Source organism: Polyergus mexicanus, unplaced genomic scaffold (assembly GCF_030449975.1).
Source record: "Polyergus mexicanus isolate NDT 795.1 unplaced genomic scaffold, iyPolMexi1.0 SCAF_5, whole genome shotgun sequence".
Taxonomy (NCBI): Eukaryota; Metazoa; Arthropoda; class Insecta; order Hymenoptera; family Formicidae; genus Polyergus; species Polyergus mexicanus.
Window position 1 is genome coordinate 5,631,959 of NW_027223325.1, and position 18,507 is coordinate 5,650,465.

The 18,507-nt window shown below is 45.4% G+C and overlaps 2 protein-coding genes across 2 annotated transcripts; both read left to right on the forward strand.

The window, feature by feature from the left end:
* The first annotated feature begins 10,465 nt into the window (after positions 1-10,465).
* Positions 10,466-11,335, forward strand: LOC138933325 (uncharacterized). Its single transcript, XM_070295940.1, has one exon. It carries the CDS (start codon positions 10,466-10,468, stop codon positions 11,333-11,335), a length of 870 nt encoding a protein of 289 aa, XP_070152041.1.
* Positions 11,336-11,581: 246 nt separating this feature from the next.
* Positions 11,582-12,055, forward strand: LOC138933326 (uncharacterized). The gene has a single exon (XM_070295941.1). The coding sequence runs from the start codon at positions 11,582-11,584 to the stop codon at positions 12,053-12,055; it is 474 nt and encodes a 157-aa protein (XP_070152042.1).
* The last annotated feature ends 6,452 nt before the right edge of the window (positions 12,056-18,507 follow it).

Genomic DNA, 18,507 nt, shown 5'->3' on the forward strand with positions numbered 1-18,507 from the left:
GTACGAATTAAAAAATTTGTCGCGTAGTGCGGATAATATACGCGATTTAAAAAATGTGTTTTATGTCACAGATGCATGCATTATTTTTGAACGAGCGATAAATTATCAGCTCACAGCGCGGACTGTGGAAGGATGAACGAGTGCGCTATAGTTCTTCCTACCGAAGATGACAAATGGTTAGAATTTCGCAATTATTGTAGAAAGGAGAGACTTCCATTCGTGGTGTACGCCGATCTCGAATGCGTGCTGGAGAAGAAAGAGGAGAAGAAAACGCCGAACACGTCTATCGTTCAGCATCACAAAGTCTATAGCGCTGGATATTATGCGCGATGCGCTGGTTCGACTTATAAAGCCTATCGCGGCGAGAATTGCGTATCATGGTTCGTTAAAGAATTGTACGATTTAGCGCTTCGCGCGAAGACTATTCTCAGCACCAATGCGCCTATGACGGATTTTACACCGGACGAATGGGAGAGATTCATGAGCGCGACGCACTGCCGCGTATGCGAGAAACCGTTCGAATCGGAAGACGCTCGCGTGCGCGATCACTGTTATCTAACTGGACGGTATAGAGGTCCGACGCATTCGAATTGTAATTTAAATTATAAGGAGACTTACGTAATTCCCATATTTTTTCACAATTTATCGAGCTACGACGCGCATTTCATTATTAAAGATGTGGCTAACGCTTTTCCCAGCAGCATCGAGTTATTGCCGCTAACGAAGGAAATGCATATCTCTTTCACGAAGAACGTTGAGGATGCGTCGAACGAGGGATGGTTCGGGAAACGCCTGAAATTGCGCTTCGTGGATTTTTTCAAGTTTCTAAGCGCGAGTCTCGAAAAATTGGCGTCGTATCTTGACAAGAGCGAGCTGAGGATCGCGCGTTCGGAATTTTCCGATCTTGACGACGCTGATTTCGAGCTTCTCGCGCGAAAAGGCGTATTTCCTTATGAGTACGTCGACGACGTCGATAAATTACTGGAGACTCGTCTACCATCGCGCGAGGCTTTCCATAGTTCGCTGACCGGTGACGCGATATCCGAGAACGATTACGCGCGCGTCGAGACGTTGGGCGACTATAGCGATTTGTATTTAAAAACCGACGTTCTTTTATTAGCCGATGTCTTCGAAAATTTTCGCGACGCGTGTATGAGAAGTTATAATTTAGATCCCGCATACTATTACACATTACCTGGATAAACGTGGGACGCTATGTTAAAGCACACGGGTATTCGATTCGAGTTATTAACTGATATCGATATGGTAATGTTCGTGGAACGCGGGATACGCGGCGGGCTAAGTCAATGTTCCAATAGGTACGCGCGTGCTAATAACAAGTATTTGCAGACTTACGATCCTTCGGAACCGTCTTCTTATCTTATGTATTTCGATATAAATAATTTATACGGATGGGCGATGTGTCAATCTTTACCTTACGAAGATTTTCGACGATGTCACGAGTATCAACTTAATGTCCGTGACATCGAACTCGCTTATCGGTTACATTCTAGAGGTCGACCTTGCGTATCCGCCCAACCTTCACGATTCTCACGCGGACTTGCCATTCTGCCCGACGCACGATAAGCCGCCCGGAAAACGCGACGAGAAACTTCTCGCCACGCTGTACGATAAGAGTCGTTACGTAATATATTATCGCAGCAATGCATTCGGCACGGATTACGCGTTACGAAGATACACAGAATATTACAATTCGCGCAATCTTCATGGCTGTGCGGATACATCGAATTAAACACGCGACTACGAATTAACGCGAAAAACGAGTTCGAGAAAAATCTTTACAAATTGATGAATAACGCCGTGTTTGGTAAGACTATGGAGAATGTGCGCAATCACTCGGATGTCCGGCTCGTGACTCGATCGGACGGGCGATACGACGCGAAGGCGATGATCGCGAAGCCGAACTTTCATAGTAGAAGCGTCTTCGTGGAGAATCTCGTAGCCATGGAATTGCGCAAACTCGAGGTTAAGTTCAACAAACCGATCTATGTGGGTATGTGTATTCTCGATGTGTCTAAGATTCGTTTATACGAATTTCACTACGAGTATATGCTACTGTTGTATCGAGATAAATGTAAAATAATGTATACCGATACGGATAGCCTCATTTATCGCATCGAGTGCGAGGATGTGTATGAAGATATGAAGCGCGACATTGACAGATTTGATACGAGCGATTACGCGGTGGACAATGCGTATGGTATGCCTCTAGCTAATAAGAAAATACCTGGTGCTATGAAGGACGAGAATGCCGGCGCGATTATGACGGAATTCGTCGGGCTTAGAGCGAAGATGTATGCGCTACGAGTCGAAGGTAGAGACGATACGAAAAGAATTAAGTGTGTTAAGAGCGGCGTTGTCGCGAGAACGATAACATTCGAAGATTACGCGCGCTGTCTTCGACGAAGAATCGAGATGAGGCGCGAACAATCTTGCATAAGATCTAAGTTACACGAGGTGTATACGGTGTCGGAATTGAAAGTTGCGCTCAGCCCACATGACGATAAACGATATGTGATATCCGGAACTACGGATACTTTACCATGGGGGCATTATAAAATACCGCGGTAAGGGGGAAAACGTCGTATATCGAGAATGTAATAAATAATATTTGCGTTTAATATAGTTTATTTTAATATAGCTTATTTTAATAAAATACTCCGAGAGCGCGATATAAGAGAATAACGAGCGCATGTCTCGCGAAAATCGCGAGAATATTTATAAACGAACGCGAGGATCGAACTCGCGGGATTGCGTTTTTTCGCGAATGCTTTGTAATTTCGCGAGACGCACGTTCGCCATTCTATTTACGACGCTCTCGGAGACGCTTTTTAAAATGTTCAAACTTTAGTAGTTTATTGTTAGTATAAACATATTTTATAAATAATATAACATATTTTATAAATAATATAACATTTTATATATTCAGCATAGTATTGCCATCGCATTTTCGATATAATATTTCGCGGTCGCGCCGAAGATAGTTCGAGAAGAATCGAAATATGTGTTTTTAACCAAGATTTTCGAAACCTGACGTTTCTAGATCGAAGGAAAGTATATTTCGATCTAAAATGTTAGGGTGAGAAACATCGGTTAACATACTACGAATTATCGCGTCGAAAATGGTTCGAGAAGGACTGAAACACATGTTTTTAACTCAAAAAGAAAAAATTATATATTTCGATTTGAACTATTTGGGTGAGAAAACGTTGGTTAACATTCTACGAATTATCGCGAAGAGACGCGCTTCTAAATTTCACATCAAAGTATACAAGTTTTACATTACAGGCTTATATTCTTTGACTTGGAATTTCGATACTCGAAACATCGATGGACGTTCTACGAATCGTCTCGAAGAACGCGCGTTTTGCGCGAATAATATAATTTGTTTTTATAAATAATATAATTTGTATATCCGAAAATGTAATAAATATTCGCGTTTAATATAGTTTACTTTAATAAAATGCTTCGAGAGAGAAATAACAAAGGCGCGTCGAGTATTTCTACATTATAAAAAATCGCGGAAACATCCGATCAGTCCTATATGTAATAGATTTTAAGTCAGATCCGACAAATTATTCTAGCTCAAGATTTGTAGAGCTAGAATAACTTTTCATCCTTGCTGAAGATTTATTCACAAATCTTGAGCTAGAATAGTTTACCGGATCTGCGTCAAAATCTATCATAAATAGGACTGATCAGACATTTTCACGATCCTTCTATTATGTTCTCGGAAGTATTATATATCGAGCAACGCGAAAAAAGGTTAATGCGAGATACGACGTTCGCGTAACAGTGTGATAAAAGAATTCATATAGAGCATGAGAAAGAGTTCGTATAAAGCGCGAAAGAGAAAATGCAGGACGCGGCGGCCGCGTAGCGGCGCGAGAAAGAATCTGTATGAAGCGCGAGAGAGAAACCGTATGGAACGCAAGAAGGACGAACGTATTATAAAAAATCGTGGAAATCGCCGCTCTGTCTAATTCGCGGCGAATCTGGACCCAGATTTGGTAAGTTACTCCAAATTTTGACTGGAACAATTTACCAAATCTAAGTCAAGATTTGTCGCAAGTTAGACAGAGCGACGATTTCCATGATCTCTTTATTAGGTTCTCGGAAGCATTATATATATCGAGCAACGCGAAAAAAGGTTACCGCGAGATACGTTCGCTTAACGACGCGATGAAGATTTCATATAGAGCGGGAGAAAGAGTCCGTATAAAGCGCGAAAGAGAAAACGCAGGACGCGGCGGCCGCGTAGCGGCGCGAGAAAGAATCTTTATGGAGCGCGAGAGAGAACCCGTATGGAACGCGATAATTTCGCGATAATTTTTATTTTTCTAACGAATAATTTTATTTAATATATGTAGTTGTATTTAATATATGTAGTTTTATTTAATAAAAATACATTTTTATCATAATACAGCCGTTTTATGTATCCAAGAATTGTGCTACTCGTCCATTCCCAGCCATTTCACGTAAACTTCGTTGCCTTTTCGACGCAGTACCTTTTCCACGAGATACACGCCGGGATCGTTGACGCGCAGCAACTCGTGCTCGTAAAATCCTCCGGCGATCGGTTCGCCGTGCGAATCCTTCAGCAGATACGTTACGGGATTAGTTCGTTGTATATTGGCTATTCGAAAAATTTCGGTGGTCCAGTTAGGTGTGAAGCCATTCTCGAAGATCGTCTTAAACTTGCTGACGCGTACCGGATCGGCTACTTTGAATTTCGCCGGAGTTGCAATTTTTATATTGCTGTATACCATATTTAAAAGTTTATCGGCGATCGCTGGGGTTACGTCGACGGGTCTCATACCTATAGTGCAATGTTTTTGTGCGTTATATTCCTCGACGAGTCGAGGTAATTCGTCGATCCACTTATACGTTCCGCTTAGCGTGAAATATTTCCACATAGAATGTTTGAGCGTGCGATTGAATCGTTCGACGATCGACGCTTTCATCACCGAGTACGTCGAGTAATGATTCACTTCGCACTTTTCCGCGAATTTTTTAACCTCAGCGTTGTAGAATTCCTTTCCTTTGTTGGTCTGCAGATTTTTCGGACACCGCTTAGAGTCTCGCACTATCTTAGATAACGCTCGGGTAACCTCGTTCGCGCTCTTGCTTTTAAGCGGTACGGCCAAGCGTATTTGCTTAACGCGTCGATAACGGTGAGTAGTGTGTAGTAGTTGTGGCCTTTGTTGAGTCTCGCGTAAGGACGCATCTCGACCACATCCGCTTGCCATAGGTCGTCGTACCCGCGTATCGCGACGCGACGACGCGGAAAGTTTCTTCTCGCGGGGGCGTGCAATTCCTCGACTAGTCTTCGTTTTTCGGCGCTCATAATTCTCTTTTCTTTCTCTCAAGGATGACGTTGGGCGGGATCTCTCTCTCAAGCGGCTCGCCGCTCCGAGTGTCGCTGCTAGTCTCGCGAATCTTTGCTAGTTCCGTCACTCTCCCCGATAGCTCGTCCGCGTCTCTCTTCAATCGCGATGTTGAATTTTCCAATTCTCGTATTTTCGCCGCGGAATTCGTCGCGGAATTCGCCGCGACGCGCGATTTTTGGGTTAGTTCCTGTATTATTTTACCCTGATTGAACAGTATTTTACGGTTGCTTGCGCTTTTCGTCGAAGACTCCACGGCATTGTGCGATATCATATTTTTTGCGGCATCGATTCGATCGCTTAAACCGTTAATTCGTTTATCCAAGGCATCGATCCGTTTACCTAGAGCGTTAGCGTTAGATTCTGTTCTCGAAACGGAATTTTCCACAGCGTCTATCCGTTTACTTAGAACGTCGTCGCGCGCTTCGATCTTGGAAACAAAACTCTTCGCGGCGTCTATTCGTTTACCCAGAGCGTTATCGAGCTGGATGAGCCTCGTGAATAGTAGAATGATGCCTTTCCCTGCCTCGTCCGCGTCTTTTCTCAATTGCGACGTAATTCCTTCAACGTAGCTTTTGCTCGTCGCGTCGGTGTCCTCCTCCGGCTTAGCCAGACGCTTTATCTTGCGCTCTCTCGCGTCGTACTCGACGGAAGAGCTTAGACACAGCGCGTTATCGCACACGTAATTTCGCAGAGACTCGATAGCCGGACGTAGTCTTCCGGTTCTCGCGTCATAGCCACGATTTTTTAAAGGTGTGCCGAATTTGACATCTCACGGACATCGCGAATTCCGCGCACGACTGCGACGATCGTCGATGCGACGATTCGATTTATACTATCGCTCCCGTTTCGCGAAGCTCCTCGATTATCGATAGAATCTCATTTTTGTGAACGTTGTTGCCAGCTCGACGCGAAGCGTCCAGCAATCGCAGATGATCCACTAATTCGTTTGGATCGTCCCAATGAATGTAATCGATTCTATTATTTGTGACTCGCATGGTTGACGGTACGCGACCCGCGCCCATCTTTTTCGCGCTGCTGCCGTGAATAAGCGGAGCGATAACGAACTTGTATTTATATCCCTTATTTCCTAAAACAGATTTTTTAGCGTCATAGTCGCGTTTATGAGAGTTCGTTGTTAACAATATACTTTTGTATATTAATTTATCCTTTTCCGTATATATGAGACTATCAGGATTTTTCATAAAGATTAATTCGTATAAACCGGGGGTACCGATGTATTTAGTTTCATCTATAAGTATGGAGTCATTCGCGTCTACATCGAATCGCCTATTGCCAAGCATCGCGCCTTTCGCGCTAATGTACACTCCGTAAACGTGATCGATCTCATTCGGCGCTTCTCCGCCGAAAAGAGCCCCCATGTATTTTCGTCCCAACGGTCCTAGCCGACTGAGCGACATTTCACGATCTTGAGAAGTTCGCGAAGTTTGCCTAACGGGCGTTTCAAACGTTGAGGACGACTCGAGATTCTCGGGTTCGAACGTTTCCTCTTCAGTCCCGCGCGAATGGATCTCTCTCGATAGGATACACGTTTAACGGAGTAGAAGCGGCGTCTAATCGTCGTCGAGCTCGTATTCGTTTCACTTTAGGTTTTTTCCAAGTGGGAGTCAACTCTTCCTCCTTCCATTTTTTCTCATTCCATTTTTCCTCGACGCTCGTCGTTACGGGCGAAGCGTCGATCGCGTCTCGCTTTCGCGATGCGTCGCAGCGATTCGACGATTGGCTTGAAACGGCTCTCCATCGCGATCTCGTTCTCCATTTTGCCGGTCTTTAACGCTCTGTGTTTTTTACGAATCGATGCGCGCGTTTTAGCGATCTCTTTCGCCGTTTTCTCTAGTTCGCCGATATCCGTCGCAGCCATCGTGATTAATAAATTGGTTCTTCTCGCTCGCCGGAGGGAGAGCGATCGACGCGTTCGATGTATTCGCGACTGATCGCTCTACGGTATGGCGAAATCGTTAAACCTTCGCCTATATCTGCCGGCGCTAAGCGCGCTATCTTTATCGATCACTAGGAAACCATATCTATATTGCCAACACGCACGACATAGCGCGTGAAAATTCTCATACGACATATCTGTGTTCACGTGATCGTTGTATGCGTGACGCAAATTAGTGCCATCTTGCTTAAAAAGAATCAGCAGATTCGCGTTATCTCGAATCAAATGCTTTGGTATTTTAGTATACGTTTGACACAGATAGAAGCAATCGATGTTCGAGTGTCGACCCATAGCGAAGTACTCTCTAATAGTATTCTGTTTGTCGCACGCTACGTCGTCGAATACGAATATAGAATTCGGGAGCGCTTCGTTAGGCGAAATAACATCAAAGTTATCGGAAAATGTGAAATAACCTATATCTTCCATCGGTGCCAATAAATTCTGTAAATACTGATATTTAGGCTGTTGCAATGAATTCGAGTAAACGTAAACGTTCTCGAAGCGTACGCCGTGCGGGCTCTCCAACCAACTTATCAGCGCGTTCGTTTTACCGCAATTATAGGGACCGCAAATGAGGCAGCGAATAGCGCTCGGTAATAGACGACCGTGTCTGCGCGCTTCCTCCGACGGTCGCGCCGTACCATCGAGATGTCACCCTTATCGCAGATCTTTTTATTTATATACGAATAGATCACCGTTGATCGCGCAGTGAATCGCGCGCGGTGAATCGAGATGTTTATCTTACTAGTAGACGATGACGATATTCTCGATTTTACCACCGATCAATTGCGGTTTATTCCGAAAGTAATCTTACTAAAGCATTTCGGTCGCTATGTGGAACGATTGTGGGAGAAACTGCCCGAACATATAAGAGTGGATCCAGAGGTGCGGCGCTACCGTCGATACCTGGAGCATTACAATCGTCCCTGGCAACGAACGCACATCGACGGCCCGGCGCCGCTCGTTAAAGATTGCGGCGAATGCAATTCGCGAAGCGGCGGTACGGTGTAATCGATGATATTAGCGGCGCTGGCTTATTAAATAGAGCGATAAATGCGCTCCCCTTTGAATTACACATACCCGGATATCAATTTTGCGGGCCAGGTACCCGTCACGCGAAACGTCTCGCGCGAGGCGATCGAGGCATCAATCCTCTGGACGCGGCCTATCGCGAGCACGATATCGTGTACTCGCGGAGCGGCGAGCTCGCCAATCGACACGCCGCCGACCGCGCGCTCGCTGAGAGAGCGCGCGAGCGCGTTGCGGCTAAAGACTCGGCGAGAGAGCCGCCGCGACGGCTGTATGGATAGCTATGAAATCGAAAACAAAACTTGGAATGGGCGCGACGAGAATCAAGAGAAAGAAGAGCAAAAGGAGGACGACCGCTACGAGGAAAAGAACGCTTCCGATAGCGGAACGCGGCGGCTTCTTGCCCCTGCTGCCGTTATTGGGAGCTCTCGGTTCTTTGGCTGGAGGAGCGGTGGGAATCGCGAAAGCGGTGAACGATCGCAAAGCGGCGCGACGACAGCTGGAGGAATTGCAGCGTCACGATCGCGCAATGGAGGGTCGCGGTTTATACCTCGCACCGTACAAGCGTGGAAGTGGCGCGTCCGCGACGAGAAGAAGAGGAAGAGCTAAAACAAACTTCGCGTAAACAGACGCTAGGAATTCTCCCATCCGTCGGAGTAACGACGAACGAACAGTTAAATCGCGCGGCGATACTCTCGCGCGTACCTCACTTTAGAGGCGTGTTTATGCGCGACGCGCTTTTATCGCGGGCGCGCCGCGATGAGAGCGGCATTGTGAATTTAGACGACGCATCCGGCCCGGGTACTCATTGGGTGGCATATGCGAAAAAAGAGGGCGACGCGATCTATTACGACGGTTTCGGCAATCTTCGTCCTCCGCGCGAACTCGCGCGTTATCTCGGGCGCGATGCGAATATTCGATACAATCGTCGCTCCGAGCAAACGCGCGATCAGAATATCTGTGGACAATTGAGTCTTCGATTTCTCCGGGGGGTCGATTGGAGGAATCGCGCGCTATAACATCGACCGTCGCTCGTCGATTGAGCGCAGTTCGACTATTCTCGTCAATCATGTCGCTAACTCTTACTCTTTCCGGACGAAGCAGCATTCTCGCGGCGAGTTACTTTCCGCCTCTGGATTTAAACGACGATGATTACGAGTTAGGTTTAACTAATTTCGAGACTTATAACACGATACCGAATGTAAATTCCACGAATAATAAATTTTACTTCGACGACAACGACGAGGTTATCGCGATTCCAGTGGGATCTTACGAGTTAAGCGCTATAAGCGCGTATCTAAGAGTCGCGATTCATAGCAAACGACGAGCGAGAGAGAAGATACGAGAGCGCGGGAACGAGGAACCGGAAAGGAGCGATGACGATTATATATACAGTGTCGGCGATGACCGCGACGACTATTTCGAAGACGATAACAACGGTGATAAGAGTGAAAATTCTATAACGCTTCGCGGTAATGATAACACTATGAGAAGCGAGATTAAGTGCGCGTATCGAGTAAATTTTACAAAACCTAATAACATCGGTTCGCTACTGGGTTTCTCGTCTCGCGTATTACAATCGAATAAATGGTACGCGTCCGATAAGCCGATAAATATTATGGCTATTAATCTCATTAGAGTAGAGTGCAATGTCACGACAGGAGCGTATCACAATGACAAATCCGCGCATACTATACAAGAGTTCGCGCCTAATGTTCCACCCGGATATAAAGTGTCGGAGATTCCAGCGCAGATCATTTACCTCCCGATCATCGCGCGAATCATTACTGATATAAATGTGCGTGTCGTGGATCAGAACGGAAAACTAATCGATTTTCGCGGCGAAGAGATTACGGTTCGTCTGCACGTGCGGCGAAGACGATAGAAAGGCGCGCGATGCTCGTAGTGAACGGATCGAATGCGAGAAACGCGCCCATCGTCGCTATCGCGTCGCCTCTAGACGCGAAAAAGAGAAAGAAAAAGGGAGGAAGGTTATTCGCCTCTAACGCGGCTTTCCTGTGCTCTTTGGGCTTTGTCGTACCAAGAACTGTTTCTCCATAAAAGCGGAATGTGCGACATTCTAAGCATCGGCGGGGAGCCGATCTTCGACGATCGTATCGTCAAGATCGAAACTCACACATACAATCCTTACGCCAATACTACATTTGGGAATAGCGACGAGATACGAATTCCTATACAACAACAAGATTTGTACACATTACCATGCGATAGTTTTCTCTACATAGAAGGTAGACTCGAGTCTAAAGAGTCGCCGAGTGCGCAAGAGGAAACCGCGTCGGTGACGAGGCTAGACAATTGCGCGGCGTTTATGTTTGAGGAGATTCGCTACAAGCTCGACGGTGTGGAAATCGATCGAAGCAGAAATGTTGGGATAACGAGCACGATTAAGAATTACGTGTCGCTGTCAGTCGAAAAAGGCAAGATATTAAAGAACGCCGGATGGGACTTATCGGCGGCAACTCATTCGTCGATCAACGATTTCAACTTTTGTGTACCTCTCAGCGTGTTATTAGGTTTTTGCGAGGATTACAAGCATGTCGTGATCAACGCGCGACACGAACTTATTCTGATACGAGCGCGTAATGATAATAATTGTATCATATCGCGCGAAACGCAAGAGCCTAAAATCGTTTTATTAAAGATACAGTGGCGAATGCCTCATATAGTGTTAAACGATATTAATAAATTAAGGTTATTGCGCACGTTGGATAGCGGACGATATCTGAGCGTCGCTTTTCGCTCGTGGGATCTCTACGAGTTTCCGCTTCTACAGAGCACGACTAAACAAACATTCGTGGGCTGTCAAAGCGGCGGCGCAACTCGAAAAACCGCGATATGTTATCTTCGCGCTACAGTCCGTAAAGAAGAACGTTCTATCCGAGGAGCCTTCTCTATTCGACGATTGCAAACTAACTAATGTCAAACTGTATCTTAATTCCGATTTTTATCCTTACGATGATATGAATTTAGATTTCGATAAGCGCAAAGTCGCAGTGCTATACGATATGTACTCGAAATTTCGAAGAACGTATTACGGATGCGAGAATGACGAAGCGCTCTTAAATCTGAATAAATTTTTATTCTACGGCCCGCTCGTAGTCATCGACTGTTCTCGACAAAACGAATCGATTAAAAGCGCCACGGTGGACGTTCGCATAGAGAAATGTGTTTATTAGCTTATAGGTCAGCCAAACACGAGACTACAGGAATTTCTCCAGCCGAATCATGTTTTGGTCGAGATTTGAAACTACCTTTAGATCTTCTTCGTGGTAGTCCTCCAGAAGTTGGAGTGGAAGAAAGTTTTTCGGAAGAAAGTTATGTGACGGAACTAAAAGAAAAATTGAATAGAATTCATGATAGGGTTAGGCAACGCTTAAATATGAAGTCTTCAAGAGCAAAAGCTTACTATGATCGAAAGGCTCGTCAAATTCATTTTGAGTGTGGACAGAAAGTCTGGTTGTTTAATCCTCGTAGGATTGTTGGTAGGTCTCCCAAGTTACAAAGCAATTGGGAAGGTCCTTATGAAATAATTAAGAAGCTTAATGATGTTGTTTATTGTATCCGGAAGTCTAGAAGGCATAGAAATAAAATAGTTCATTTAGATCGATTAGCTTCGTATCATGAAAGGCAGATTTAAATCACATCCGAAACCCGATTTATGGTTTATGTTACTTGATATTTGTTAATTTTCTTTCTGTTTCTTTTTCTTAAGGAATTGAAGAAGATGTTTTATAGAATCTTCTTTCGAAATTTGTTCTTTAAAGACCATCATTGAAGACTCTGTCTCTCCCCGGTTTTTGACCGTGGTTTTCCTGTGGGACGAAGGGCGAATGCCGAGACAGGGACTTGAGGTGTCCTCTTAGAAGGATGGTGGGTCCACGGGTGTTACCCCCCTCTTGTCCGAAGATTCGCTCCCTTATGTTGAGATGCGGGGATGCGGCAGCATTGGACATTTCCGGAAATCAGGCGAAGAACGGGGGACAGCTACTGCAATTTCAAGATTTATCGAAGTCGATTGGGTTCTGGATTTTGACGGTGCTCGGTAACCTGCAGCAGCAGCTCAGGGTAGGGCAGGAAACCGTTTTTATACCCTGGAGTCGACATTGGATATTCTTGTCAAGCGGATTCGATGGCAGTATCCTGTATATTCCTGGAGGGTGTGTGATTGGGGCCGATAAATAATGGCGCTCGGTAACCTGTAGCAGCAGCTCAGGGTAGAGCAGGAAGTCATTAAGGCACCCTGGAGTCAACGCCTTGGAAGAAGAGGACAACGATCAACCCATTTAATTTAGAAGAGCCCTTCTACCATTGATTGTCGGGACGACAATCTTGAAGAGGGGGAGTAGTGTTGCGTCCCTGCGGGTCGTCTGTGACCGTTATTCCTGAATCTGCTGTACCCGTCTCCGGGAGAATGTTGCTAAGGGTTGTTGTTAAACAACGGCGTTCATCTGGAGAGAGATCGGCCATCTTAGAGTCTCGCGACGGATGCCATTCCGGGCGGACGTATTCGAGATTACGATAACCGTTATTGTTCTGTGTTCCTTGTATAATAGTGTTCTGTGTTATTATATTAAAGTTCCTTTCGTTCTTTCAAAGGAGTGTTAATTATTTACTTGCGGATTCGAGTTATATCGATTTCGATCCGCGGACGTTCGATTGCAAGGAGAACATTCCCTCTAATACCACAGCTTACTGTCTTATCATTCACGATCGAGTGGTGGAGTACAATCCGCTCACCAACGTTGTGCGCAGAATCGTATAAGCGCGATGATATTCAAAATATGAAGAGAGAATAATTCGCACTTCGAGTACCGCTAATAACGACGTTAGACGCACCGATCTTCGTCGATCTTCAAGGTTTCGTAATTAATGAGAAATTCGTCGCGAAAGAAGTAGCCGTGTTAAGAAATGGCGTGGAATTGACGCATCACATCTTTCGCCCACCGATGTCTTGGGATTTGCTAACGAGAGCGGAAAAATCGCGAGCGTGTTGGTTGACATCTAATCATCATCAATTAAAGTGGAATGACGGACACGTGAATTACGGGTCGATGAAAAAACTCGTTCGGGATGTCGTATGCCGAGAATCTAGCCCCAATTCAACGATAAGAATCTATGTCAAAGGTCACGAGAAGAAAAAATGGCTGATCGAGATCTTAGGAAGCGTCGCCGACGATCGCGACGTAGCCGTCTCCGTCAAGACTATCGACGCTGATTACGAGGATATCGAACGTTTGGAAACTCTTAACGCTTCGCGGGCCTTTCGTTGCAGATATCACGCGAAGAATTGCGCGTTAGAGAACGCTTGTAAATTGCACGATTGGTGATTCGAACGACGCGATCATTTGCGTAATATGTGCGATTGATTCTATATTATATTACTTTATATCTACTCGTTTGTATTATAAATTATATCGAATTATTGTATATTATGCATCATCATATATTATATAGTATATATTATATAGCATATCGAGTCAATTATTTAATCTATAAATTTAATTATATTTTAAGCTTTATATAATGTATCGAATTTATTATCAATTATATAACCTATAAATTTAATCATTTATTTTAAGCTTTAATAAATGTATTCGTCATACTGTCGCAAAATACACGCTATACGAACGAACCGCGTTTTTCTTTTATCGCGGTCGCGTATCCTTTCCCACGATAATAGCTCACGCATCTTCTATTTTATAGATGTCCGTCAGAAAAGTGTTCGATTATCTAACTGACTAGTATTATTATAATAAAATTAAAATAAATCTATTTTATTTTAGTATTTTATATTAAACGTATATTTTTAAAAATAAGTTTATTTTTACATATTAAACGAATACTATTTTTATCGCGAGCGCGTATCATTTCGCGATAAGAGAGCGCCAACGCTTACTACGAAAGGCGCGAAAGAAGGATGGCGCGAGAACGAGAGGATGTCGAAGAAGGAAAGAGAAGCGAAAAGAATCGACGCTTCGTTTAATATATAGCATTTATTCATAAAGAATCGCATTTTATAAATGCGCTCGTGCGATACACGAAATATATAAGTATAAACAAAAATCAAATTTTATTAATGCGTAAAGTTACAGCTCGAAGAACGGCTGCGATTCGGGCTCGTAACCCTCCAATTGTACACTCGCCGGCGATTCATCCTCGTCGCCCGTCGACGGTTCAGCCTCGTTTTCCATCGGCTGCGATTCGGGCTCCTCGCCGATTAACTGCGATTCGAGCTTCTCGTCGATCGGTCGCGATTCGAACTTCTCATCGATTGGCCGTGATTCGGGCTCCTCGTCGATCGGTGACGCGACGACTTGCCTATCTTCGCGTTCGTGAAGCCTGTCGATTAATTTAGGGATGGCGAAGTCGCGATCGCGAAACTCAAATTGCTCGGGGGCTAGCGCGACGTCGCGTCGGCGAGCGTCGCGCAACGTGCTGTGCACGCTTTGCGCCTGCGCGAGCATAGTCCTCGTCTTACGGATTACGCGGTGTTTCTCCCAGCGAATTTCACGCGCCTATTCGCCGCGTATCGAAGATCCTCGGGCGATCTCGCGCTATTCGCGGAATATCCCAGCCTTAAGCTAAAATCGGGTTGGCCGAGATATCTCCACGATATCGGACTTCCTCGAAATGTTAAGATTAACGCTGCGATAAACACGCACACGGGACGAATTTACGCGATCTACGACGACGACAAGGTAGCGGAGATCGACGAGCGCCGCATGATAGTTATTAGACACACTCCATTAAAAGATATATTTCCCGGAATACCGCCCGCGATAACGTCAGCCTTTCGATATATCGACGGCAATCTATATTTCTTCGCCAAATGTCAGTTTTACGCCTTTAACGAATTTACGAATATCGTAACTTTGGCGGGTCCTTTCGATCTACACGCGCTCAAGTGTCCTACGGATGGGCTGCTAAGACAATTGCGCGATCTCCTCAGTCGCGTTTATCATCTCAGCGACGCGATCGAGAGAAAGAGAATCGACGAGGAGGACGACTAGAGCGACTCTGCCGTCATTTTTAAAAAATAGAATATAAGAGAGGCCGCGCGCGAAAGAGGAAGAAGCAATCTCTACGCGAGTATATAAAGACCATCCATCAGTTAAGCGCTTCATTCTCGACGGAGAACGCCGAAGCCTACGAACGAAAAAAAACGAGCGATAATGTACGCGACAATGGGTGGGCCACCGCAACAGCAGCACTCATTCGACAATCGATCGAAGCTAACCGAGCGAGATGGCGAGGATAGCGCGGGATATGCTAAAAGAGCTAAACAGGACAATGGGTAAGACTATTAAACGTTTATTCGAACTAATAATCCGCTAGCATCGTTTCTCTTATCGCCCGTATCCATTTTCAGACGAAATCGCGATCGAACGCCTAGACGCGACGCGGATCTTAGGAAGACGCTACCCATTGACCAAAACTGCGTACAAACATCTCGAAGTCAGCGTTAACGTTAGTCGACCCTCTTTTGTGGAGATCGTCCTTGGAGATTGCCATGGCAAGGAGATCTCGCTAACGCTGGATATGTGAAAGGAACTGCTCGATCTACGATCTACGCTTCTATCATATTTTCGCTCCGACGAGCGCGATGAGGCGCGTCCCCCGGCGCCGATATATATCGAACAGTTAACGCTGCGATTCGATAAATTCAACAATCTCCGAATACGCCGTCTCGAAACACCCAAGGTTCGTCTGGCTGTATCGAAGAGCACCGTTCTAACTATATTAAATCTGGAACTTTGTGTTAACCGCATCGTTACATCTTTAAGCGGTTTAATCGCGCATGTGGATAACAAGCTGACTCGTTTTCTCGATATCGCGGCAGGCGCTCACGATTCGGCGCTTATTCCCGCGATGATACGCGATAACGAGAACTTCGACCGCAACGATATCGTCGATTGCGAGCTGCAGGCTCTGCTCTTCGGAGAATCGTGAAACGCTTATTCGCGTACTCGTATTATCACATTATTAATATATTAAAAATATGTAAAAGGAAACAATAAAAACGCTCTTCCTCTCGTGTGAAAAACGATCTCTCTTTATTCCACGACCTTTCAACGATTCGCCATCTCGCTCGAGCGATAAGCGCGCTCGTATCGCCGCTAACCGTTCCTCTCTCCATCTCCCACGACGCCGAATACCCGGCGTCCGCTCGCGGATCGCGCGCTAGAAGCGACGCGCGTCCTTAAAGAATCGTGATAGCGGATCGCGCGCTAGAAACGGCGCGAGAGATCGCCGTCGCCTTCTTAAAGACGAGTCGCGTCAAGGTCGACTCGCGCCAAGGTCAAATCGCGCCGGGAGAAACCGCAACCTCGATCGAGTCGAGCGTCATCTCCCGGGCGATCTTAGCGATTTTGTTGGGCGTCTAGATAGGCCGGCGCTAACTTACTTTCATGAGAGCGAGAGAGATGGATAGAGAGATAGAAAAGGATGGAGATATGAGTTAGAACAGTTTGTAGACGACCGAGGGGGAAAGTGCGGACAGGGGGAGAGGAGGGGGGGAGTACGTAGGGCGAGTCGGTAAGCGCGACCCCCAATCGAGCCGAGCGCCATCTCACGGGCAATCTTAGCGATTCGTACCCGCTCCCTCCCGTGACGTCACGCGCTCCCCCGACCCCCCTCGCTCTACGTACCCCCCCTCCTCCTCTCCCCCCTGTCCGCACTTTCCCCCTCAGTCGTCTACGAACTGTTCTAACTCATATCTCCATCCTTTTCTATCTCTCTATCCATCTCTCTCGCTCTCATTGTAAAAGTGAGTTGGCGGCCTATCTCACCTACTCCAATCCTTAATCATTCCAATCGGAAATCAATTCTTCCAAATCACCTCAATTTACAGATTTCCCCAATCCCCCCTTCGTGCCTCAGAATGGAATGATTTGTTCAATTTTGCCAATTCCCACTCTTTTCGCTCCTAATCAGTGATTTTAACAGTCACAACACGGAATGGGGTTCTAACAGGGCGCGGCCCTGTTGACCTCAACAGTAGATCATTCCTTCATCTGTTTTAATGACGGCTCCCCCACCTTCCTTACTCGTCCTAATCAGGCCAAGTCCGTCATCGACTTATCTTTTGCGTCTCCTGCACTATACTGTTTGTGCGAATCGAAAGTTCTCTCTGACCTCTACTTTAGCGATCATTTCCCCATTTCCATTTCAGTAAACTATAAAGTCAAAAGACGTATCTTCTTTTCCCACAAAATCAAGATGAAAAAGTCTGATCAAATTCAATTCACTTCAAATCTCATTCAAAACTTTTCCTCTCTAATAGATGCTACCTCCACCTCTTCCTCCTCCATAGAAACATACGAAAAATTTATTACACACATCTTAGAGCAAGTTCCCAATCATTCCCGCTCCCAAAACTCCAACCACCGAAAACCTCCTCCACCCCTTCCCAAGCGCTCCACTCTCCCCGCTCCGTGGTGTGACGACGAATGCGAAACAGCCTCATCTAACCGCAAAAAAACTCTTAAATTATATAGAAGTAACCCCTCCTTCTCCAATTACCTAAACATGAAAAAATCGGAAGCAATAGCCAAACGCACTCTGCGATCAGCAAAGAGAAAAGGATGGAGAAATTTTTGTAGTACCTTAAATGACCACACCCCTATACAGCACTTATGGAAGATGATTAAAAGGTTTAAATCCAGGCATCTGGGCTTGCCTTCCTTTCAAAATTCTTCTAATTTCGAGATTCCTGAAGGTATAAAAACCTTAATTTCAGCTCTCTGTCCTCCCTCCGCCCTCTGCAAACAATACTTTTCCCCTGAAGATTTTCCTAATTCTGTATCGATAAACCTTTCACTATCTCCGAACTTATCAGTCATATCAAAAGCCTCAAAACAAAATCCTCTCCAGGATCGGATCGAATCGATTACAGAATGATCTCCCTTTTGCCGGACCAATACCCTCCAATTCTGTTAGACATTCTAAATAATATATTTGAAGAGGGAAATTTCCTGACTCTTGGCAACAATCCATTGTATTTCTAATTCCAAAAAATTCCCCGGGAAAATTTCGACCAATTTCCCTCACTTCCTGCCTTCTTAAATTAACGGAGAAACTTATTCATTC

What these genes read in the sequence shown, in the direction of transcription:
- LOC138933326 (XM_070295941.1), top strand. Translation starts at nt 11,582, where the DNA reads ATGTGTTTATTAGCTTATAGGTCAGCCAAACACGAGACTACAGGAATT.
- LOC138933325 (XM_070295940.1), top strand. Translation starts at nt 10,466, where the DNA reads ATGTGCGACATTCTAAGCATCGGCGGGGAGCCGATCTTCGACGATCGT.